A 25,793-nucleotide genomic window follows, 5' to 3' on the forward strand; every position below is an offset into this window, starting at 1 on the left:
GGGGCTGAGGCAGGAGGATCACTTGAGCTCAGGAGTCCAAGGCTGCAGCTAGCCAAGATTGCAACACTGCACTCCAGCCTGGATGACAGAGCAAGACCCTGTCTCTAAAAAATACAAATTAAATAACTAAATATTTGCATCCTACATTCATTACCACAAATCACTCCAACAACCCTACTCATTCTGTATTATTATTCTCATTTTACATATTGGAAACTGGAGCTCTTTCAGAAAGGTTAAGAAACTTACCCAATATCACACATAACTAAGTCCAAGAGCCAGAATTGAAAGTCAAATTCATCTGATTCCAAAGCTTATGCTCTGCCTGTTAATGCTCTCTCAGCTCATGTGTCTGTTTCCTGAAAATGTATTCTCATCCTTTTTTGGGTGCTAGATAGTATCTAATCTAAGATTTTTAGGGAAGTAACATGCCATTCTGTGCTCTGGTCTCACTTGGTAGATCCTGCATAATGAGGATAACAAACAGAAAGATTAATTAATTGGTTATGTAGCTTACACTCAATACCAAGACAATAATAATTTCAGATTATTCAGAATATATTTAATGGTACTTTACTATATAAATGCCTGATTATTCATTTAGGGCTGTATATTCTCCCAAATTCTTTTATATATGTAATTTCATTTAAATATTAAATTGTTGGAAGCTAAGTAGCATTATCATCGTTCAATATTAATATCCATTGTTTTAAATATGTTGTCTTGGAAAGCATATTTTGCTTACTTACTTTTCCTCAAAACTTTCTGTTCATTGTTACTCTTTCCAAAAGAACAAAGATCTCCACAGCTCGCACCAAACATCATATACCATATTTGTTTTTGTGGGTATTCTGTAATTATTTTGCAAGCTCCTAGGCACATTTGCCTACACTACCTTGGTTTCTACAATGACAAACTTCTCAAATGTTGGCAGCAATGACTGTATAAAAGGGTAGTTAATTGGAAAATAGAGTTCAGATGCTAACTCTGTTCAGTGACCATGTAACCCACGCAAGCCGCTGCACCTCCCTGGGCCTCATCCTGGAGGTAGAGATGTTGGGCAGACACACCGGGAGGGAGGGTGCCCATAAGTGTAACAGGCTGGGTGGGATGCTGGAGCGAGGTGGGGACCCTGCAGCAATCAGAGGACACGCTCGATCTAAGGAAGGCAGCTGCAGTCTCACTGCTACTCAGAAAGGTAGGCTTACAGTTGGTGGTTCTTCTCATTTCTCAAACGAAACTGGGTTTTTGTGGGAATTTCCTTTTCCTCAATTTGGCAATAAATCAAACTAAAATCTTTTTTTTTTTTTTTTTTTTTTTGTGAGACAGAGTCTCACTCTGTCACCTAGGCTGGAGTGCAATGGCGCAATCTCGGCTCATTGCAACCTCTGTCTTCCAGATTCAAGCAGTTCTCCTGCCTCAGCCTCCCAAGTAACTGGGATTACAGGCACCCACCACCACACCTGGCTAATTTTTGTATTTTTAGTAGAGACAGGATTTCGCCACGTTGGCCAGGCTGGTCTTGAACTCCTGACCTCAGGTGATCCACCTGCCTCGGCCTCCCAGAGTGCTAGGATTACAGGCATGAGCCACCACACCTGGCCAACAGATCTCTTCTTCAAAACATAGTTCTTCCAGCCAGACTGGGTTTGTGGGCCAGCGGTGTGTAACCTCTGGGCAGGACATCCCCAGGATGAAGGTGCTCTAGCCCATGCCTGCGCTATACCAGCATGTGCCCTGGGACATTGCAGATGGCTCCCCAGGCGTCCACGGGCCTGCGCTCACAGTCTCTTCACTAGAAAGCTCGAAATCTCAGAACCCAACTCTCTCTCATGTCATCAAGCCAGAGACATGAGTCTGCTTTTCTGTCTCCTTAGATTTGTCTGTTCTGAGACATTTTGCATAAATGAAATTATGTAATATGTGGTCCTCTATGACTGGCATCTTTCACTTGGCATAATGTTTTCAAGGTTTCCTCAGGTTGTTGCATATATCAGCGCTTTATTCTTTTTATTACTGAATAATATTCCAGTTTATGAATTATTTGTCCATTCATCAATTGGTGGACGTTTGAGTTGTTTCCACTTTCTGGCTACTATGAATAATGCTCCTGCAAACATTCATATACAAGCTTGTGTGTGGACATGTTTTCATTTTTCTTGGATGTGTATGTGGGAGTGGAATTGGTGTATCATATTGCTTTGAGGACACACCAAACAGTTTTCTGAAGCAGCTGCACCATTTTATCAGATACATTCCCATCAGCAGTGTATGAGGGCTTCAGTTACTCTACCTGCTCTCCAACAAGTTTTATTTTCCGGATTTTCTATGATAACTATCCCAGTAGTTTTGAAAGTGGTATTTCACTGTAGTTTTGATTTGCATTTTCCTTATGACTAAGGATATTGAGCATCTTTTTATATGCTTATTGGCCATTCATGTCTTCTTCGGAGAACTCTCCAGATTCTTTGCTCATTTTTAAATTTGGTTATTTGCCTTTTTATTGCTAAGTTATAAGAGTTCTTTATATAATCTGGGTACATGTCTCGATGAGCCTCATTTTTGTCACCCAAATTTAATGATATTCAAAATATTCTACTTACTAAGATAGGAAACTATTCTGTGTGAAAAACAGTATAAATAACAAAGTTTTAAAAAAAAGAAAGATGCCCATTTGATTTTATCAAATTTTAACCTTATGATACTAAGTAAATCTGATATTTCTTTTTTCTGTAATCATACTATATTTTAGCTAAAATAATTGATAAATGTACCTGTCAAGTCTCAAATAATATTCTAATTAATTTTTGTATGTTAATTTTGTCTTAACCATGCCAGTGGCTTACTCATAGCTTCCAAAAATAACAAGTAAATCTTAGATTGAAAAATACTTTCAAAATGGGTGAGTTTGCCTCTAGGGAGGAGAATGCTGGATCACAAGAGGGCAGGAGAAAGAGAATTACTTTCTGCTGTATTTTACGATTATATACATGTAGCATCATTTAAAAAAAATAAATTTTGGATTACAGGCACTGTGGCTCATGCCTGTAATCACAGCACTTTGGGATGCTGAGGCAGGTGGATCACCTGAGGTCAGGAGTTCAAGACCAGCCTGGCCAATATGGCAAAACCCTGTCTCTACTAAAATATGAAAATTAGCTGGGTGGGGTGGTATGTGCCTGTAATGATCATTTACTCAGGAGGCTAAGGGAGGAGAATCACTTGAACCCAGGAGGCGGAGGTTGCAGTGAACCGAGATCACGCCATTTCACTCCAGCCTGGGTGACAAGAGTGAAACTCTGTCTCAAAAAAATTAATTAATTAATTGATTAATTTTGGGGCCAGCCATGGTGGCTCATGCCTATAATCCCAGCACTTTGGGAGGCCGAGGTGAGCATATCATTTGACGCTAGCAGTTCGAGACCAGCCTGGCCAACAGTGAAACTCTGTCTCTAGTAAAAATACAAAAATTAGCCCAGCATGGTGGCAAGTGTATATAATCCCTGCTACTCGGGAGTCCCAGGCAGGAGAATCACTTGAACCTGGGAGGCGGAGGTTGCAGTGAGCCAAGATCGTGCCATTGCACTCCAGCCTGGGCAACAGAGTGAGACTCCATCTCAAAATAAATAAATAATAAAACATAAATTTTCAGCAAAATTTAAATGTGGACTATTGTATTAGTCCATTTTCACACTGCAGATAAAGACATACCCGAGACTGGGAAGAAAAATAGGTTTTATGGACTCATAGTTCCATGTGGCTAGGGAGGCCTCACAATCATGGCGGAAGGCTAAAGGCACTTCTTACATGGCAGTGGCAAGGGAGAAAGAGAGAGAAGCAAAAGTGGAAACCCCTTATAAAACATCATATCTCATGAGATTTATTCGCTACCGTGAGAACAGCGTGGGGGAAACTGCCTCCACGATGTAACTATCTCCCCCCAGGTCCTTCCCCCAACACATGGGAATTATGAGAGTACAATTCAAGATGAGATTTGGATGCGGGGACACAGACCCAAACCATATCAACTATAGATTAGATCATGGTATTATATCATTTTACATTTCCTGATTTCGATAATTGTACTGTATTATATAAAAAGACGTCCTTGTTTTTAGGAAATTCACACTAATGGGCTTATGGGTAAAGGAATGACTTGTATGTAATTTAGTCTCCCCAAACAGTTCAGGGAAAAAATGCTTATGGGTATTTATAAATAAATAATGACAAAGCAAATATGGTCAAATGATAGGAAGGGTATCCTGGACTTCTCAGCATTCCTTCCCATTTTCTGTGAGTTTAAAGTCATTTCAAAATTAAAGTTTAAAAAAATAAAAATTTAAAAAGAAAAAACACTTCCGGAATAGTCTTTTATATAAGCTTGCAGAATATTCTTTTATATATTTGATATATATTAATATATTTGATACACTTAATATTAGGAAAGAAAAATCAAACAAAAACTCAAGAATGGAAAAACTTAGGTTTTTTTAGTTTTTTTGGGGTTTTTTTTTTTTTTTTTTGAGATGGAGTCTTACTCTGTCACCCAGTCTGGAGTGCAGTGGTGCAATCTTGACTCACTGTAACCTCTGCCTCCTGGGTTCAAGTGATTCTCCTGCCTCAGCCTCCCAAGTAGCTGGGATTACACGCGTGTGCCACCACTCCCGGCTAATATTTTGTATTTTTAGTAGTGACGAGGTTTCACCATATTGGCCAGGCTGCTGTCGAACTTTTGACCTCAGATGATCTGCCCGCCTTGGCCTCCCAAAGTGCTGGGATTACAGGCGTGAGCCACCGCGCCCAGCCTCTTTATGACTTTTGTAATCAGGAAAAATACAAGTGAAACTTACTTCTTAAGATCCACACAATTTACTGCGCATGGTGGCTCATGCCTGTAGTCCCAGCATTTTGGGAGGCCGAGGTGGGTGAATCACGAGGTCAGGAGTTTGAGACCAGCCTGGTCAACATGGTGAAACCCCATCTCTACTAAAAATACAAAAATTAGCGGGTCGTGGTGTCGGGCGCCTGTAATTCCAGTTCCTTGAGAGGCTGAGGCAGGAGCATCGCTTGAGCCCAGGAGGCAGAGATTGCAATGAGCCAAGATCATGCCATTGCCCTCCAGCCTGGCTGACAGAGCAAGACTCCATCTCAAAAAAAAAAAAAATCCACACAATTCTTTTAACAAGTTTTTTTTTAATATTAAAAAGGTCAGGGCTTTTAATGTTTCACGTATCTTCAATTAATAGGTAAATATGTACAAAGACAGAATTATGTGCAGTTCCCAGACTCGGGAAAGACAGAGATTATAATGTCCTCAGTGGCCTCCTGTTCAGCTTGGAGGCTTAGACAGGAACCTCAGAGGATGACTTTAGATGGGGAGTTTTCAGAAGAGGTGAGCTCTGATCTAAACCTGGAAGGGGTCACAGAGGAAAAGGAGAGATGAAGCCCACCTTACCCAGCCCTGCCCTCAGCTCTACCACCCAGGGAAGACCACAGGCTGCTATTGGTTCCCTCCACATGGCCAGTGGCCAGCCTTCTGCCAACTCTCCCAACACCAATATCACACTCTTCTCCATTTTTTTTTTCAAATATTTTGTTCCTTCAAAACCTTCCCATGGCAAATTTCCACAGGTTAAAAACATAACTTTGATTTTAATGGGGAAAAATATTGTATATCCATGAGCCCCTAAATTAATACCCAATTTTAACACTATAAAAATGGAGCAAGGCAGGCATAGTGGCTCACATCTGTATTTGTGGCACTTTGGGAGGCTGTGGTGGGCGGATCACCTGAGGTCAGGAGTTCAAGACCAACCTGGCCAACATGGTGAAACCCCGTCTCTACTAAAAATACAAAAATTAGCCAGGCATGGTGGTGCACGCCTGTGATCCCAGCTACTCAGGAGGCTGAGGCAAGAGAATCACTGGAACCCATAAGGCAGAGTTTGCAGTGAGCTGAGATCACGCCACTGCACTCCAGCCTGGGCAACAGAGCGAGACTCCGTCTCAAAAAAACAGGACCAGTTACTTCAAGAGTTTCGACAGTTAACACTGGTTATATCACAACAAAACAACAGTGGCTTCTCTTCAGATGACGCTCCAATATACTGTCTACCTGCCTTCCTTTGGCTTTTGGTATTGTCATAGTTACTAAGGGTGTGCTCCAGCTACTCTCACAGAGGACATAACACAATGCTCTGTGTTTATGTGGTTCACTGCTACTCCAAGTGTGGTCCTTGAACCAGCAGCGTTAGCATCACCTGGGAACTTGTCAGAAATGCGAATCCATGGGCTCTATGCCAGAATCTGGCTCAGAAGCTTTGTGGGAGGGATCCCAGAAATTTCATTCTAACCAGCCCACCAGGGGATTCTGAGGCACATGTAAGTTTGAGAACCACTGATGTAATTGAAAAAGAAAAAAAAAAAGAGTAAAAAGGGGAAAAAAAGAAAAATCATCAGTGCTAATGATGCACAAGGTTATCTTTTGTAAACTATGGTGGTGTAAATACTGTAAATTGAAGCAGCAAGAACCAATCATTCAAAGTCAAAGGTAACTAATGAGCCCCTAGATTCACATCCTGCCACCACTCACAAGGCATGGGACCCACAAATCCCCTCTCCCAAATGCAATGAGGTGTCTCGTGTGCTGGTAGAGAGAGAAAATGCACTTCTAGTAAAACCAATTTTTTTTTTTTTTTTTTTTTGAGACGGAGTCTCACTCTGTTTCTGGGCTAGAGTGCAGTGGTGCGATCTCAGCTCACTGCAACCTCCGCCTCCTGAGTTCCAGTGATTCTTCTGCCTCAGCCTCCTGAGTAGCTGGGACTACAGGTGCCCATCACCACACCCAGCTAATTTTTGTATTTTTACTAGAGACGAGGTTTCACCATGTTGGCCAGGATGGTCTTGATCTCTTGACCTCGTGATCCACCTGCCTCAGCCTCCCAAAGTCCTGGGATTACAGGCATGAGCCACCACGCCTGGGCTAAAACCGAATTCCTTAAACTCAAGTGACCATGTCTCCAGGCATAACCATATTTCCTTCAAATTCTCAAAATTGTTTATCCCCAAAAGCTGCCCACCTCACCCTCTTTAGGACTTTGGAGGTGTCTTTAAATTTTGTTCCGGGGGCCTCATGCTCATCATTCATCTTTATTTTTCCAGCAAAGGGTTACCTTCCAGTTCAACATTTACCTTGGAAGAGGGGACCATCTACTTGACGGCTGAGCCCAACACTCTGGAAGTGCAGGATGACAATGCTTCTGTGCTTGACGTCTATTTAGTAAGTAATTTTTTAGTTTCCTCTCCTCCACTTCTGGTTTGTAAATGGATCCAGGCCATGGCTTACACAAGAACAAGTTCAATAAAACCAGGCATGCTCGGATTTTAAAAGAAATGATGGCGCCCTTTCACTTCTGCAAATGGTGCTTCTTTTCACAAGCAATGTTTTCCTACAGTGTATTACACAAAAGAACATCTAGGTCAATACGAAATCACCATGTATAACAAGAGAACGAATCCTCTAATGTTTAGGCAAAGTAGGGCTCCTTAGTGTTATTCCCAACGAGGTAGTGTTTCCCTTTGACTCAGCCGTGCTCCCTGATGTTTGAATCTTCTGCGTGTTGGCGTTGCTTCCTTGGTAAGTTAGTAGGCCAAGAGGCACAGAACTGGGTCATGGGAAGAACCCAAATTCAGTGCTGGAGAATCTTGGCTGATTCTTTCCTCAGTTGTCACCAACCAGCTGTGTGATTTGGGCAGGAACTTTTCTGACTGCCTAAGGAGGGGAATAATGCCCACCCTGCCTACCTTGCAAGGCTGCTTTGAGGATCATGAGTGACCCTTTAGTGCCTGTCAAATTACCTGTATGAACTTAATCGGACTGTTAGATAATGCCTAGAAAGATACCCTGATGGGCTACACTGTAAAAGAGTATTTTCTGTGCCAAGTGCATCTCACATGTATGCTATATGTCTTTGTACACCTGCACAAAAAAAAATTTTTTTTTTTTTTGAGGCAGAGTTTTCCTCTTGTTGCCCAGGGTAGAGTGCAATGGTGCGATCTCGGCTCACCGCAACCTCCGACTCCCAGGTTCAAGCGATTTTCCTGCCTCAGCCTCCCTAGTAGCTGGGATTACAGGCATGTGCCACCGCGCCTGGCTAATTTTGTATTTTTAGTAGAGACAGGGTTTCCATGTTGGTCAGGCTGGTCTCAAACTCCCGACCTTAGGTGATCTGCCCACCTCGGCCTCCCAAAGTGCTGGGATTACAGGCGTGAGCCACTGGTCTCAAACTCTTGACCTCAAGTGATTTCCCGGCCTCAGAATCCCAAAGTGCTGGGATTAGAGGCACAAGCCACCATGCCTGGCCAGGACTTTGGATACGACTCCAGAATTGCTGGGAGTAGCATCTTGGGTGACTGATGCCCTGCAGAGCACTTGTGAGGAATTACAGTGCTAGGTCAGGGATATGCAAAAGCATAAAACACAGGCTCAAGGAGGCCCAGGGAGCCACTGCACATGCATTACTCAGTGCTAACTCCTGAAGTTGCACTTGTGCACCAGGAGCGACACAGAGTATTGGATCAGGCCCAGCACTTTGGGAGGCCGAGGTGGGCAGATCACCTAAGGTCGGGAGTTTGAGACCAGCCTGACCAGGATGGTGAAACCCTGTCTCTACTAAAAATAGGAAAATTAGGCGGGCATGGTGGTGCATGTCTGTAGTCCCAGCAACTTAGGAGGCTGAGGTAGGAGAATCACTTGCACCTGGGAGGCGGAGGTTGCAATGAGCTGAGATCATGCCACTGCATTCCCACCTAGGCAACAGAGCAAGACCCTGTCTCAAAGAAAAAAAGGTCCTGGCCGGGCGCGGTGGCTCACGCCTGTAATCCCAGCACTTTGGGAGGCCAAGGCAGGAGCATCACGAGGTCAGGAGATCGAGACCATCCTGGCTAACACAGTGAAACCCCATCTCTACTAAAAATACAGAGAAAAATTAGCCGGGCGTGGTGGCGGGCGCCTGTAGTCCCAGCTACTCGGGAGGCTGGGGCAGGAGAATGGCGTGAACCCGGGAGGCGGAGCTTGCCGTGAGCCAAGATCGCGCCACTGCACTCCAGCCTGGGTGACAGAGCCAGACTCCGTCTCCAAAAAAAAAAAAAAAAAGTCCTCCAGGCCCTGCATGGTCTGGTCTCCCCTGCGTCTCCGACCTGCCCCCTCCCTGGGTCTCCCTCTTCCTTGCTGACGCTATTCTAGCCACGCTGGCCTCCTTGGTGTTCCTTCCACAGACCAAGCACATCTCTGCCTCGGGACTTTTGTGTTTGCCATTCGTGTCTGTGTATTCTTTTCCACCTATCCCATGCTCCCTCACTTCCTTCAGGTCTCAGCGCAAGGACCTCTTTTTCAGATGGGCTTTTCTTGAGCGCCCCCTACGTACAACAGCAGGTCCCCACCAACCATTGTAAAAAGATTTTTTCTCTGAATATCCTAGTTTTTGCATAAACAAATATTTTGCAATGAGCAATGTTCCTCCCTACCATTGCCCCTGCTTTAAAAAAAAATAAGGTTGTAGCAGATCACAAAATCCTTACAGAAAAGTTGGTCCACCCCCAACCAAGAAAATGGAGAATTAAATAGAGAAAAAAATACATTTTTGGTCCCATGTTGGATTCATCTGGAACCAGAAATCAGGAAAGCCTTTCAGAAAGAAGCTAAGTAAAATCTCATCTTCATGAGCTAAGGATTCATGCCACTTTCGTGTGTCTTTACAAAAACTAGATTTTCACCAGTCGCGGAGGTGCAATATTCCTGAGTGAGCCTAAACTCAAATTCAGCTCCATGTGTGGTCCTGCCTAAACTTGAACCCAGGAGCACCCTGTTGTTGTTATTGACCATGAATATAAGTCTCACCTCCATCTCATTGGAATCATGTGTCTTACAAGAGTGAGGGAAGGATGCAGAAAGGAAGGAATGAGGGGATTTTGTTGAGAATATTTTTTGTAAAATTCTGTTTTTTCCTGATTTTTTTTTTTTTTTTTTGAGATGGAATTTCACTCTTGTCGCCCAGGCTGGAGTGCAGTGGCACGATCTCAACTCACTGCAACCTCCACCTCCCAGGTTCAAGCAATTCTCCTGCCTCAGCCTCCCAAGTAGCTGGGATTATAGGGACCTGCCACCACGCCCAGCTAATTTTTCGTATTTTTAGTAGAGACGGGTTTTCGCCCTGTTGGTCAGGCTGATTTTGAACTCCTGACCTCACGTGATCCGCCCGCCTCGGCCTCCCAAAGTGCTGGGATTATAGGCATGAGCCACTGTGTCCGGTCTCCTGATTATTTTTTAATGTTCTAGTATAGCAGTTCTCAGACCTTTTGATCTCAGGTCCCCTTTAAACTCTTAAAAATTATTGAGAATTCTGAAGAGTGTTTTGGTATCTAGGTATCAATATTTTGTGTTTTCAAAATTAAAACAGAATGTTTTTGTTTTTTGAGACAAGGTCTTGCTCTGTTGCTCGGGCTGGAGTGCAGTGGTGTGATCTCGGCTCACTGCAATGTCTGTTTCCCAGGTTCAAATGATTCTTGTGCCTCACAGCCTTCTGAGTAGCTAGGACTACAGGTGCATGCCACCACCCCTGGCTAATTTTTGTGCTTTTTTCGTAGTGACAGGGTTTCACCATGTTGCCCAGGCTGGTCTCAAACTCCTGGACTCGAGCAGTCTGCCCATCTCAGCCTCCCAAAGTGCTGGGATTACAGGAGTGAGCCACTGCACCTAGCCAAAATTGTTTAAGTATTCATTAATTTAAAATAGTAATCTGTTATATGTTAAATAATGTTTTTATGAATATTATTATATTTTCCAAAACAAAAATAAATTTTGTGAGAAGGGTGGCATTCTTTTATATTTCTGCAAATCCCTAATGTCTGGCTTAATGGAAGAAAAAAGATTCTCACATCTATTTCTGTATCTGTCTTCTTGATATATATAACACATCATTTCATTTCTAGAAAGCCCCATTGTACATCCATGAAAGGGAATGAGAATAAGAAGGCAAATAACATCTTTGTATTATTAGGAAAATAGTTTGACCTCATGGACCCCCAGAAATGATCCCTACAGAGTTTTTATCATATTTTAACTTAGTCTCTTCACCTGTTGCAAAACCAAATGAGGCATAAATTAATTAGAGAGAAATAGGCACCTGGAGTCTATGCTGGTCTCTGCCTCTCATTAATCATTGCCCTTGAATTCAATGATCTCAGTTTTCTCATCTATAAAATGAATTATTAAATCAGGTTCATTCTAAATTACAAAGAGCTATAGAAATAAGATTTTCCAAGGCGGGAAGATTGCTTGAGGCCAGGAGTTCGAGACCAGCCCAGGCAACACAGTGATACTTCATCTCTACAAAAATTAAAAAAAAAAAAAAAAATTAGCCATGCTTGGTGGTGCATGCCTGTAGTCCCAGCTGCTTGTGAGGCTGAGGCTGGAGGATCCCTCCGGTCCAGGAGTCTGAGGTTGCAGTGAGCCATGATCTCGTCATTGCACCCCAGCCTAGGCAATGGAGTGAGACACTGTCTCTAAAAACATTGAAAGAAAGAAAAGAAGGAAAGGAAGGAAGGGAAGAAGGGAAGGGAAGGGAGGGGAGGGGAGGGGAGGGGAGAGGAGGAAGAAAGAGAGAGAGAAAGAGAGAGAGAAAGAAAAAGAAAGGTTTCCAAAGTCTCTACCGTTGTTTCTCCAAATTTTGCTGTTTAATCACCTCCTGTACCATAAACTTTCACATTCTTTAAACTTAAATTTTATGGCAATACATCTAGAAAGTCCTGCACCATTAACTTGTAATTCCAGAATGTGTTTTCATGCTGGAAAATTTTATTTTTTGTTTTGCATGCTCTTCCAGATCAGAAAGGGTACAGCTCATTGCCCTCCCTTCAGTATTTTCATTTGCATCTGCATTATGAAAAAGCAAATGGAGGCTGGGCACAGTGGCTCATGCCTGTAATCCCAGCACTGTGGGAGGCCAAGGCAGGCAGATCACCTGAGGTCGGGAGTTCGAGACCAGCCTGAGCAACATGGAGAAACCCTATCTCTACTAAAACTACAAAATTAGCTAGGCGTGGTAGTGCATGCCTGTAATCTCAGCTACTCAGGAGGCTGAGGCAGGAGAATGGCTTGAACCCGGGAGGCAGAGGTTGCGGTGAGCCAAGATTGCGCCGTTGCACTCCAGCCTGGGTGACAAGAGCAAAACTCCGTCTCAAAAAAAAAAAAAAGAAAGAAAGAAAATGGAAAAGAAAAGCACAAGAAAGGAAAACCAATCTTGCCTTTGCATTGCCTCTTTTTTCCTTTTGACATAATTTGAATGCTCTGAATCACAGCCATCTTTATCTGAAGGGCAGTTGGAAGCTTCTCTGGTGACCTCCTGTTCAGTGTTGTCGCCAAACGTGGTCAGGTTTCTCTTGTAATGCTTCTTCTCCTTTAAGACAGCATTTCTCTATTAGTAGTTGTAGCCCTAATCCCCTAGTGCTTTTATTTATACAGTAATGTATAATACCATTTACCTTTGTGTAAAAATACATAAGTTTAAACCCAAATGATGTATGCCCACCAGATAACATATGAAATATCCTTTTAAGGATCCATCCACACATTATGTGTGTTTGCATTAGGCTAGCTGTCCTGCTTTTTCCTGTAACTGAACATGAAATTAAAAAGGATCAGTGTGGCCGGGCGCGGTGGCTCACGCTTGTAATCCCAGCACTTTGGGAGGCCAAGGCGGGCAGATCACGAGGTCAGGAGATCGAGACCACGGTGAAACCCCGTCTCTACTAAAAATACAAAAAATTAGCTGGGCGTGGTGGCGGGCGCCTGTAGTCCCAGCTACTCGGAGAGGCTGACGCAGGAGAATGGCGTGAACCCAGGAGGCAGAGCTTGCAGTGAGCCGAGATTGCGCCACTGCACTCCAGCCTGGGCGACAGAACGAGACTCCGTCTCAAGGAAAAAAAAAAAAAAAAAAAAGGATCGGTGAGTTGAGAAGGCAGCTAATTGTTCCATCATCCTTAGTGAGACATTTAGTTCAAATTTTATGTACCTAGTTATTCTGCATGGCTTTTTAAAGGCCATTCACCTTCACACTGTAGAGTTCCAAGCTATTTGACTCATTTTCAAATATTCAAATCAAGGGAAGTGTTTTCTAAGATGATTTTATCCAGTGACCAAAGATGTGTTTTTCATTGAATTTTGAGTTGATGACACAGATTGGGGTATTTAAAAGAATACACAGAGATGAGCAGGCTGTATTGATTTAGAATGGGCAATCATGCAGTCTTCATAATAGAGCAAGATTCTACTTTGTAAATAGTCCCAGATATTCTAAGGCACCGGATGCTGTCACAGTGGCTGTTATTTCCGTTTCTAAGGCGGCTTCTTTGCCTGATGTAGAATGCAATTTGGTTTTCATGGAAAGAGGAACAACCAACAAAAAGCCATTTCTGCTGAAAAGTGTATTGGGAGAGAATATCCTTTTATGGCTAGCTGGGAATGGCTGGGTAAGTGGGAGATAATGGGATTGCTTTTTTAATAATATAGAAGTTTGAAAGATGGCTGCCACAAAACAGTGACTTCCTTGCTTCTACTATTCAGGCCCAAGGTTATGCCCTTACACTTTCCATATTAACATCCTCTCAATAACATGTACTTTCATCCAGTTTTGCTTCTCTGCAAAATGACTGTTTGAAATACAAAAATTGCTGTGAGCGAAGGACAAGAAACAGTTAAGTTGTTTTTTAGCCACGCCACTGTTGGAGATTAGCTCTCCGATGGGCAGCTGTTGGACGGCTTGATTATTTAATATGTTTTCAGGGTAGTTAATAATACTCTTTGATCATGGGAAGAAGGGTGGCAGAGAAGTGAAAATGATTGAATTAACAGCTTATTATACTATTATGTATGGAAAAAGCATGAGAAAGAGAAGAAAAACCCTTTAAATTAGGTCACGGGGGTCTTAGAAAATTCAGTGTAACTTTTTTGGCAAAAGAAACTGCATTTCTGGATTTGAATCCCTCGGCGTTGAGGTTAATGACTTATATTGGGTCTCTTTAATCATTCCTTGTTGGGGCCAGTATCGGCTGCTGCAAGGGGTGTTTATTTGAAACAGTGGCATTTCTTATTCCTTCTCAGGAGAGAACTCGATCCCCTACCAACCAAAGATGCTGCTCGGGTTTTTGGTAGATTTTAGTGAGAGCAGAGTAGGAAGGAGAAAAGACAAACACTGCGTTTGGTGTAGAAGGCATTTGACCAGAAGCCCCTTTCCTTCTGCCACGTGATCATGTTGTTGAGAAGTGAAGAGATTTTGGAAAGGATAAATTAGGGCCCTTGTTTATTTCCAGAAATGCTTGGCCCCTAAGTTATTGACAAATAATATTTCTAAGACATGTGGAAGAGCTGAGAAAATGGACCTCCCATTGCCCAAGTCTCACAGCGTCTACAAGTTATTCCCATTCTTGAAATACAAGTGACGCGAGCTTCAAATTAATGAGGCAACCTGTCAGTCTAGATTAGGAGGTCACCCATAGGGTTTTTTTTAAAAAACAAACAGCATTAAACTGCTGTTTAAGGATTAGCGTAGGGAATTCCAGTTGGAGTTATAAAGGCATACTGGCTTTCCAGTTAAATTAGGCTCAGAGTTAGCAATTGAATGACAGTTTGCAGGGCTGCGGTAGCTTTTTTTTTTTTTCTTTTAGGTCCTAGCTTTACAGTGAATCTTGGCTTGCAGGCTAGCTTGATTTCTACTTTCTTTTTTTCTTTTTTCTTTTCTTTTTTTTTTTTTTTCAGACAGGATATCTCTGCTGCCCAGGCGGAAGTGCAGTGGTGCAATCTTGGCTCACTGCAACCTCCGCCTTCCAGATTCCAGTGACTCTCCTGCCTCAGCCTCCTAAGTAGCTGAGACTATAGACTCACACCACCATGCCTGGCTGAATAGAGTTGAGATTTCCCCATGTTGGCCAGGCTGGCCTTGAATTCGACCTCAAGTGATCCACCCACCTCGGCCTCCCAAATTGGGATTATAGGCATGAGCCACTGCAACTGGCCGATTTCCACTTTCTTAAAAGCTAGTTCTGCTCCAGTTTGCCTGAGTCTTTTATTATTATACATCCAGGCGCAGGTTGCCCCTCATTTTTCGTTCTTTGCCTCCTATGACTGGCCTCTCTTCCCTTCCCTTATCCCTCTAGACTCTTCCTATTGCTTCTCTTTGTGGTTTCTATTTTTGTCTTCTTTGTTAGAGAAAGCCAGTGTTTGCGATTCTCCGGAGACTTTCCAACTCTTGGGAATAGTGTTTGAGGAAGAACAGCCTCTAGTGGTGTGAACTTGGGGTCTGCGAGGCCCTGAGCCTGCAGGAAACAAACAGCAGACTTAGAAAGAACCAGATTAGAACAAACAAGAACTTTTAGGAAAATAAGTTTAGATCACACCCATGGACGTAGTAAACAGGACTGTCCTCATTCATGCCATTTCCCATCCTGGGCTCTGAGGGGGAATGGGAAAATGCTTAAGGACTGTTCGGTTTATAAAAAAATAAAGCCCCCCCAAGTGTGATAGATGGCACGAGTAGGAGTAGGCAGCTGAGGGCCTGGCTTCCCGTGGTCTGCTTCTGCCTATGCTGGTTTCCAAGGCCTGCTGTCACAAATGACCACAGACATAAACGGATTGTCTCACAGTTCTAGAGGCCAGATGTCTGAAATCAAGGTGTCAGTAGTGCCACACTTCCTCGGAAGTCTCCAGGGGAGGATCCTTCCCTCCCTCTTTCAACCTCTGGTGGCTCCACCTGTCCCTTGGTCCTTTGATCTGCGTCACTCTGGTCTCTGCTGCTGTGTTCACATGGCCTTCTTCCCCGTGACATTCTGTGCCTCTGTGTGGCCTCTCTTCTTATAAGGATGTCAGTCATTTGATTTAGGGTTCACCCTAATCCAATGTGACCTCATATTAACTAATTACATCTGCAAAGACCCTATTTCCAAATAAGGTTCCAGTCTGAGGCTCCAAGTGGATAAGAATATTGGGGGGACACGATTCAGCCCACCCCTCTACCTTAACGAAGGGCCTGTGAATTAACTGCTCCTTACCACACTTAGCCTCGTTTTCCCGTTCACTTCCCCTCTCCCTGGTTAAGTCACTGTGAGGTTAGGTAGATGTTTCCAAATTAGTTTGTATTCCTCTCAAAGACGTATCAGGTAAATGACTGTATGAACAGAGTCAGTCACCTGTTGGGAACATAATTTGTGTTCAAAGTAAAATCCCTGGGGGTGGACCGAGGCGTTGGTATTTTTTAAAGCTCTACACACATCCAAAGCTGAGATCCCCTGAGCTTGTTGACAGGGTCCTTCAGCTCTGAGCATCCTGGAATTCTTGTATGCTAATGTAAGGGGGGACCGTGTGACGCCCCTGGCAAGACAGCTGTCCCATTACACGTGCCTCTAATGTAGAAGCAAAGCCTAGGAAGCTCCTACACCCTCAAGTTTATGAACTGGGCTTGCCGTTGAGTTCCTGCTTTCAGCAAGCCCTCTACTGCCACCTACTGATAATCAAGGCGGGGAAGGAGTGATGGAGCCCCTAGAGCTGAACCGTAATGAAGAGCAAGTGTCTCAATGGAGTTCCCACTCCATGTACTTTATTGTAGCCTTTCAGTGTTGTACGTGCAAGGTCAGCAGAGGGGGGTGTGTCCTTCAGACATCAAAGGCAGGTCACTCTGGCAGGTCCAGCTCCGCCACCTTTCGAGTTGGACTAAAGGCTACAGTTACAATGTGGCTCGAAAATGAAGGTGCTACCTTCCCCCAGGTCCAAGTGTGCCCCCGTCATCCATCGAGGCCGATTCCGCTGGAGGCTTTTTGAAAGGCTACCTTGGCAAATTGGGGATTCAACACAGAAAGTGCTTCTTTCTACTGTTTAAGCAGCAATTTTAACAAAGTATCAACAAATCTGGGGTGGGGAAAAAGCCATTCTTCCCCTTCAGCCTTCCTCGCCTACAGCCGTGGAACTCCCAGGTGATTGTGGCTTTTGAAGTAACTTTAGTAGAGAATAGAATTAAATATAATAAAATAAAAATATGTGGGGTTTTTTTTAAAGACTTCCTAAATCCCAGTGGTGGCTATTTTATTAGTTTTCTGGGGCTGCTGTAACAAAGTACCCCAGATTTGGTGTCTTGAACAGAAATTTCTTTTCTTGTCATTCTGGAGGCCAGAAGTTGAAGATCAAGGTGTTGGCAGGGTGGATTCCTTCCGAGGGCTGAGGCAAGGATCTGTTCTAGCCTCTCTTGCTGGTTTGTAGGTGGCCTTCACGTCCCTATGTCTTCACATCACGTCTTCCCCCTGTGCGTGTCTGTATCCAAAATTCCCCTTTGCATAAGGACATCAGCCATATTGAATTAGGCCCAACCTGTGGCCTCGTTTTAATCTGATTACCTCTATAAAGACCCTGCCTCCAAATAAGGTCACGTTCTGTGGTGATAACAGTTAGGACTTTTAACATAGAAATTTTAGGGGAACACAGTTTAGCCCATAACAGCTACTTGGGTGTTTTTGTAAAGAAAAATGCTACCGAGGAAAGTGCTGAGATGGAAAAGCTTGATGGGGGCACAATTTTTGTTTTTTTTTTTTTTTTGATGGAATCTTCCTCTGTCACCCAGGCTGGAGTGCAATGGCGCAATCCCGGCTCCCTGCAACCTCCACCTCCCAGGTTAAAGTAATTCTCATGCCTCAGTCTCCTGAGTAGCTGGGAATTACAGGCACACGCCACCACACCTGGCTAATTTTTATTTATTTATATTTTTTTGTAACAACAGGGTTTCACCATGTGGGCCAGGCTGGTCTCGAACTCCTGACCTCAGGTGATCCACCCGCCTTGGCCTCCCAAAGTGCCAGGATTACAGGTGGGAGCCACTGCACCCCGCCTGGGTGTGCAGCTTCTAATTTCCACCCTCTGGGTCTTGGCAGAGGGCCTCTGGTGCATTCCTTCCTGTGGGTGAGAGAAAAGCCAGTGGCGTTGTCCTCACGCAGTGCTCCTTTTCAAATGAAACCAGTACCATATTCCTCCCCCCACATTTTCCAAATGTGGTCGAAGCAGGGGTCAGAGTGGATTGTGTTGCAGCAACAAATCTATGTGATGTGTTAGATGATAAGATGTATCAGTCCATTTTCATACTGCTATAAAGAACTACCCAAGACTGGGTAATTAATAAAGGAAAGCAGTTTAATTAACTTATAGTTCCACATGGCTGGGGAGGCGTCAGGAATCTTACAATCATGGCAGAAGGTGAAGGGGAAGCCAGGCACATCTTACATAGTGGCAGTAGAGAGACAGAAGTGGCAATCACCAGACGTTTATCAAACAACCAGATCTCGTGAGAACTCTGACAACAGCAAGGGGGAAGTCTGCCCCCATGAATCAATCGCCTCCCACCAGAGCTCTCCCCCAACACATGGGGATTACAATTTGACATGAGATTTGGGTAGGGACACAGAGCCAAACCATATCATGAGGTAACCACCCATATTTACAATTAGCAGGAGTCACGCAAGTGCTGAAAAATCACTGTTGCTCTCGGGCTTCTCTTGGGTCCTTAGAAAACCAATTAATCAGGCAGCGAACTGTGTTAGAACGTTACCACGCTAACAGTTTTGAAGTGAGCGGCCAAATCTTAAATCCATCCCAGGAGATGGCACAGACGAGTGTCAGCTGCTTCTTGGGTCTCCTTTCACCTTATGGCTTATCTACCTGCTGCTTGGTGTGGGATGCTTTAATGAGGCATCTGGGGGCCGGCAGGAGGCCTGGCACTCCATGTGCTGCCAACACCCCAGAATTCAACCAACAGTCTACCAGATCAGGAACAAAATGGCTGTCTCCATCCCAACTGTACATGTCCTTCAAGGACGGCGGAAGTCCTGCCTTCTGCCTCAAGGCCTCTCGGTTGAAGCCTTGTAGTCCCTGGTCCTTGGAAGAGAGTAACTTCACCTCTAATGCTGAGTCCAAATATTTTTTAAGTACAAAGGTAGGAAATTTGGACCTGAGCGTGCCTAAGTTTCCTTTCAGCAGTGCAGTTCCATAGCAGTGTGATTTTCTTCTGTTCACACTGCTGTGTCCTGATTCTGCAGCACTAGCACGGTATTTGTTTCCATGCCTAACGAAATGGTGAGCTTTTGGGTCCCTGCTATTACTGGAATCCAACGAGAAATCCCCCACTGCACTACATCCCCAAATGATTGTGCCTTGTGAAGTAACTCCCAATACAGGATAGATATGAATATAATAAAATATAGAGCTTTATTTAAAAAGAGAGAGAGAGAGACTCTGGACTTCCCAGAACCCAAAGGTGATACCTTGTATTTAAAATTCAGGGATCTCAACCAGGCATAGTGGCTCATGCCTGTAACCCCAGCACTTTAGGAGGCCAAGAGGGGCCCATCACTTAAGGCCAGGAGTTCAAGACCAGCCTGGGCAACATGGTGAAACCCCATCTCTACTAAAAATGCAAAAATTAGCTGGGCATGGAGGTGCACACCTGTAATCCCAGCTACTTAGGAGGCTAAGGCACGAGAATCACTTGAACGCAGGAGGCAGAGGCTGCAGTGAGCCGAGATCACGCTGTTGCTCTCCAGCCTGGGTGACAAAGGGAAGCGCTGTCTCAAAAAATAATAATAAAATAAAATCCAGGGATCTCTGGGAAATAAATCAGGTGAACCCAGAGATGAAGGGGACACCGGAGCCAAGGAGATGATGTTGGGGTGAGGTATCCTGAGCCTTAGTATGGATTTGTGGTGATGCTGTGAGTTTTGACTAACGTGGGCAGAGGGAGGCGGGATGAGTTGATGTGATCTCATAGCAACCGAAGGAACATCAGCCAAAAGAATCAGGACAGTAGAAATCGAAAGGAAACAGATGTGGAAAAAAAGAGAATTCAGAGTTGATGACAGAAACAGGAGCTGCGTGTAGGAAAATGAGACACGGGACTAAGCTTACGATGGCCGAGAGGAAAGCTCATGCTTTCGTCACAGATACTCGGGACGCAGAATTTCAACCTGAAACCAAAGTGAGGATTTCCTGCACACCAGAGAAAGCTCTTGCTTTAATAAGGCCTCAGGACTGAAACCTGAGGTAATTATAGTTAAAAAAAAAAAAAAGGGATATCAGCCCAAGGGTTGACCGCTCAGGGATCATGGAGACCTCACGGGACTTGTCAGTGCCGTTCATCTTGGCCAACCTAAGTGTGGTGAAGTTCCGCCCCTCTCAGCACTGCCCTAAAACTCCCTCACCCCACATCCCAGATGTTCAGCAATTCTCAGTATGTTTGTAAGGCGGTCGGTTGACGGGGGCAAGGGTGTCAAGGGAAGGCTTGAGAAGGGCAAGCAGGAGTGGAGGGAATGGGTCTGGGAAAAGTTTCTTGGAAAAGAAGCTCCTCACCTTCTCATACCCTTCCTGTGGCTCTGAGAAGTAAGCCGGGGCCATCCGAGTTGGGAAGCCCTCCTGGGAGTGTTCCTGGGAGTGTTTCCTGCCTGGGTTCCCCCCCAGGGAATCCGACTTCACAGTCTGCCCCCTAGAAGGGGCTTCTGGGTTAATTAGTGGACAGATTGCTTTTGACTGGCTGTTTTCCCTTATTGCTCTGTATTAGTGTTTAATTATTTAATTTTAAATAACTTTTTAAAATAAATGTTTAAAATTATTTAATTTTAATATTGAAAAACTTTGTAACCTCTGACCCCTTGTGTGTGTACTATTGTGTAGTTTCAATCATAGAATCAAGCATTTTATTTTAGGTAGAAATAAAAATACACCTTTCTCTCTCTTACACCCCAACATATGTGTGGGATGAATAACACTGGGATTTAGGCTGAAATACTCTAGTTTTACTTTTTATGTCAACTATTACGACACTTTTTACTGTCAGGTATCAGAATTTTAAATAGTTCATGAATTCTCAGAGTATCTCAGTGCATAGGCAAAAATGCTGTCCCTTTGTGGGCGCGCGTGTGTGTGTGTGTCTGTGTGTACAGAGGTTCAGCTGGGGACAGAGCTGAAATGTTACTCCAGGGTCTGTAGTCTCGGGGCTCCTCTGCCAAAGCACCAGCGTTGAGAGAGGCGGAACTTCACCACAGTTAGGTCGGCCAAGATGAACGGCACTGACAAGTCCCGTGAGGTCTCCCTGATCCCCGAGCGGTCAAACCTTATTTCAGTCTCTACAGCCATTCGGTCAGGATGGGTCTGAATCTTGGTTGACCTTGAGGAGAAGCTGCTAATCTTTTGGGCAATAATGCCCTGAAGAGTCCCTCTGTGTGCTGGGGAGCAGAAGGGACTTCGGCATGTACCACACTTTGAAGAATGAGCTCAAGCTATGAGTTTCCCTCCAGGGTAGAGAACTGATGTTTGTGTCTCTGCAGTGATGGCTAATATAGGACTCCTGAGTTATGAATTTGAAGGAAGGAAAAATAAAATGGTTTCTGCATACTTCTCACTGTGGCCATGTTTACAAGCAAGAAGACACTGTGCTTCCAGATCCCAGATACCTCTCCATCTCATTTTAATACGGTTATAAATTAATGCAAAACAGACACGTTCATGTATCCAGATCATGTCATCCAAGAATTACATTACAACATGGGTGGAGAGTTGGCAGTGCTCACCCAATTTTGACATTATTGAGCCCTGAGGGTGAGAGTGAGTGTTTATAGGAGCTTATAGAAACTTCTATGACATCCTTAGTTTAAAAAAAAAAACTAAACTAAACTTACTGTGTGAATGCAAAGGACATTTTATGACCAAAGCTGGAAATCATTCTTTATTTTTAATACTGAGGAGAGTATCTTTTATTATTATAAGACCCTGTGTGTTTTTTTATTAAACTATAAATTTAACCAATTTTATGAGAGACATCAAGGTATTAAATTCTTTTCAGATCGTTCCCGTTGCATAAGTCACCAACTGTTTACAGTATTGTGAGTTATTCAGTGGTATAAATTTTCAGACAATTATTTTATTTATTTTATTTTATTTTATTTTATTTTATTTTATTTTATTTTTGATATGGAGTTTTGCTCTTGTTGCCCAGGCTGGAGTTCAATGGTGTGATCTCTGCTCACCACAACCTCCGCCTCCCAGGTTCAAGCAATACTCCTCCCAAGTAGCTGGGATTATAGGCATGTGCCACCACACCCGGCTAATTTTGTATTTTTAGTAGAGACAGGGTTTCTCCATGTTGGTCAGGCTGGTCTCGAACTCCTGACCTCAGGTGATCCGCCTGCCTCGGCCTCCCAAAGTGCTGGGATTACAGGCATGAGCTACCACGCCCGGCCTTTACAGACAATTTTTAATAGGATCTTGTGGTTGAAACAGAACTTCATAGTCATCTGGCCCAAGCTACCCACAAGCGCCCAAGTCCTCTCTACTGACCACCACAAGTGCCTTCTGGGTGCTGGGTTTAGGATAAACAGTTTCTGCCTCAGCTCTCCTGGGGCCGATCCCTACGTGACAGCAATTGCTCCTCCTCTAGTGACCACTCATTTCTTTCTTTTTTTTTTTTCTTTAGAGACAGGGTCTCTGTCCATCACCCAGGCTGGAATGCAGTGGTGTGATCATAGCTCACTATAGCCTCAAACTCCTGGGCTGAAGCAGTCCTCCCACCTTAGCTTCCTGAGTAGCTGGGACCACAGGCACATGCCACCACACCCAGCTAATTATTTTATTTTATTTTATTTTTTATTTTTATAGAGACAGGGTCTCACTATGTGGCCAAGGCTGTTCTTGAACTCCTGGGATCAGCCTCATAAAGTGCTGGGATTATAGACGTGACCCATCATACCCAGCCCACTCGGTTTTTTTACTCCGGTTAGAAAGCACTTCCAGCTTGAGAAAAAACTGGCTTCCATGCAGTTGTCCTGGCTCTGGCTTCTGGGATCATTCTCAACCACTGAGTCTCAGCAGATGGCATGCTGGGCCCATGTATCTAGGGAGGGCTTGCGTCATGTACACATGACATGTGCTGGGGGAGGACATAAATTTCAGGATCCTTAATGAAGAAAGAGTGGAGGGGGTGCAGTTTTACAACTCTACGCCCTTCACACATTCGGAGAGTCTCCACTCATCTCCCGACCCCAGGATCACAGCATCTGTGCCACTATTGCTGGTGACAGTGTCACATCTTTCAGCAATACTGGGACTAAACTAATACCTAAGCCTTTCTTCCCTGAGGCTAGTCTTCAGAGACTCAAAGACAGCCATTATGCCCTGTCTCTACCTCTCCTATTTTCTAGACCAAAAAGCCAAGGCCTTTAGCCATTCCCCTGGGGTCCTGGCTCCGGGGCCCTTCACTGGTGGATCTCCTCAGGCATCACTCAGGTTACTCACTGTCCCTCTCAGAGTCTGCCACTGGAAGTGAGACACAGAACTCCAGTGTGATCTATAGAACGAGGAAAGCAAAACTATCACCTCTTTTTGTTTTTGTTTTGCTTTGTTTTTTAAGAACGCAGGACTTCTAAATCTAATCAGTAGGACCTCAACATTTTATGTGGGTTATTTTGTATGTCACTGGTTTGGTGAGTAAAGACCTGCACCATACATCAAAGTTATCAGGCTGAGGCTGAATGAAATCCCCCAGTCCACCTTAAAGACAGCTGTCCTGGGAATGTGGGCAACATCCCGCTTGCCCACTGCTATAGCTTATAGCACCTTACACTCACCTCTTCCTAAAGATTATTTTTGAGTAACAGCGTGACCATGTTGTGCATTTAGGCAAGCAAACGTTTCTAGCTTAGGTGAATGAGAGAGAGCGGCCAAAGCATAAAACAAAATAGTAAGTTCATAAAAATTACAGTGCCCAATAGGCTCAGATAAAATATTAATTGTTAAACAGAATTCCCTGTATGTGACATGTTCTCTTTCCTAATAATTTTCAGTTATTTCAAACTTTTTACTCAAGTTTTTTCAGCCTCCAATTAAAGGTGCTGAGCTGCACTAGTCTTTGTGACCACCAGCTCCAATCTTCCTCACTACAATTTTGGGGGTACTAGCACATGCCAGGTACAGTACTCAATTATAAATATATGATTTGTGTATATTGTGTGTGTGTAAAACACTTCATTTTCCCCATGGAAAAATTTATCCCTCACCACCACCCTATAGAGTTTGATACCTCTATTTTACAGATGAAACAATAAGGTTCCAAGAAGATGTTGCATAGTATTCTATAGATGAAATAATTAGGAAATCAGGCCGGGTGCGGTGGCTCACGCCTGTAATCCCAGCACTTTGGGAGGCCAAAATGGGCAGATCACGAGGTCAGGAGTTCAAGACCATCCTGGCTAACACAGTGAAACCCCATCTCTACTAAAAATACAAAAAATTAGCCAGGCGTGATGGCAGGCACCTGTAGTCCCAGCTACTCGGGAGGCTGAGGCAGGAGAATCTCGTGTACGTGGGAGGCAGAGGTTGTCGTGAGCCGAGATCTTGCCACTGCACTCCAGCCTGGGCAACAGAGAGACTCGGTCTAAAAAAAAAAAAAATAATAGGAAATCAGATGATTTGACCCAATGTGTCAGTCTCTAAAGGCTGAATATAATATTGCTTTCCCCACATACATCATAGTGCTGCTGGCACAGGTTGAGTTAGCTGGCTCTGATTTTAAATAGCTACCATTTGCTGAACATATTGTTACCACCCAGCCACAGTGATATTGTTTGGAAAAAAACATTTACAAGTTCAAGGCCATGTTCAAGTTGTTCTTTTTGGCTTCAGGTCTAATATACCACAGCACATCCCCTCATCCCTGCACACTTGGAGGGCAGGAGGGTGTCACTGTCCTGAGCACAGTGCTGTGATGTAGTCAGGACTCAATCTTGATAAGCATTGGTGTAATTAACAGGTTTCAGGTCCACCAAAGAAGCATATGCTATGCTGATCATTGCAGAAGAATCCCAAACATAATGCACCCCATTTTCCAGACACAAGTGATTGGGAGAAATAATGACCTTACGTTGCGACTCATGGGGAGAGGTTACAAAATGATGCCAAAATCTAGTCTCACACCTGCTTTTTTGCTCCCCCAGTAAGTGAAAATGGTGACCACCTAAGCACATGGATGAGATGTGAGCACAGTTATGGCAGAGAAGTTTCTCCGCACCAGAATTATCCACAGCAACTTGGCTGAGCCCCACTACACACAGAGAAATCATCAACCTGACTTAAGAGTTTTCGAGATGTCAACTTCAGGCTGATAAGCAGATGGGATGTGAAAAATACTACCCTATTCTATCATTTGCTGTTGCTTGCTGAACTGTGAAGAACTGCATGAACTATATTTAAGCTGCTTTCTACACCATTGCCAATCACCTTTTTGGAGTTGGAAGTGCTATTTTCCTATGGACTTTTGCATTATTTCATTGTGCATGCATCCAGTGATTATACATAAGCAACATATGTAATCTGCTTATATATTTTTAAAAATCCATCCACACAAATGGTAAATTAAGTATAAATTATTTTGCAAAATTATAGTTCATGTCATTGAAAGTTTAAATTTGTTTCATTTAAAGATCAATATACTAGGTCTGCCTATACTTTATAGAAAACTAGCTTCTATAAAGATTTTTTCACTGTTTACTAGTGAAATGAGAAAAGCAAAGCTATTTATAAAAGGCCTTATGTCATGTACATACATCGTCTTTGAAATATTTGTGATCTAGTTTATTGCTTGTAAAACAAATTACATAATTTATTTAGTAAATACTACTGTAAACTATAGTTTTGTGAGAGAAATAAAATATTTTGTTCTCAA

The 25,793-nt window shown here is 43.6% G+C and overlaps 1 protein-coding gene across 3 annotated transcripts in view; it reads left to right on the forward strand.

Moving 5' to 3' along the window:
- PIP5K1B (phosphatidylinositol-4-phosphate 5-kinase type 1 beta) overlaps positions 1 to 25,793 on the forward strand; it is a 305,964-nt gene extending 280,171 nt beyond the window's left edge. For all 3 annotated transcript variants that reach the window (XM_055294401.2, XM_063609935.1, XM_063609936.1), the window contains 2 exons: positions 7,162 to 7,279; positions 25,066 to 25,793. In XM_055294401.2, coding sequence (XP_055150376.1) covers positions 7,162 to 7,279; positions 25,066 to 25,068 — 121 coding nt within the window. In that variant the 3' untranslated portion in view covers positions 25,069 to 25,793. The remainder of the gene's footprint in view (positions 1 to 7,161; positions 7,280 to 25,065) is intronic.

The sequence above is a fragment of the Symphalangus syndactylus genome, chromosome 9 (genome assembly GCF_028878055.3).
Source record: "Symphalangus syndactylus isolate Jambi chromosome 9, NHGRI_mSymSyn1-v2.1_pri, whole genome shotgun sequence".
Taxonomy (NCBI): domain Eukaryota; kingdom Metazoa; phylum Chordata; class Mammalia; order Primates; family Hylobatidae; genus Symphalangus; species Symphalangus syndactylus.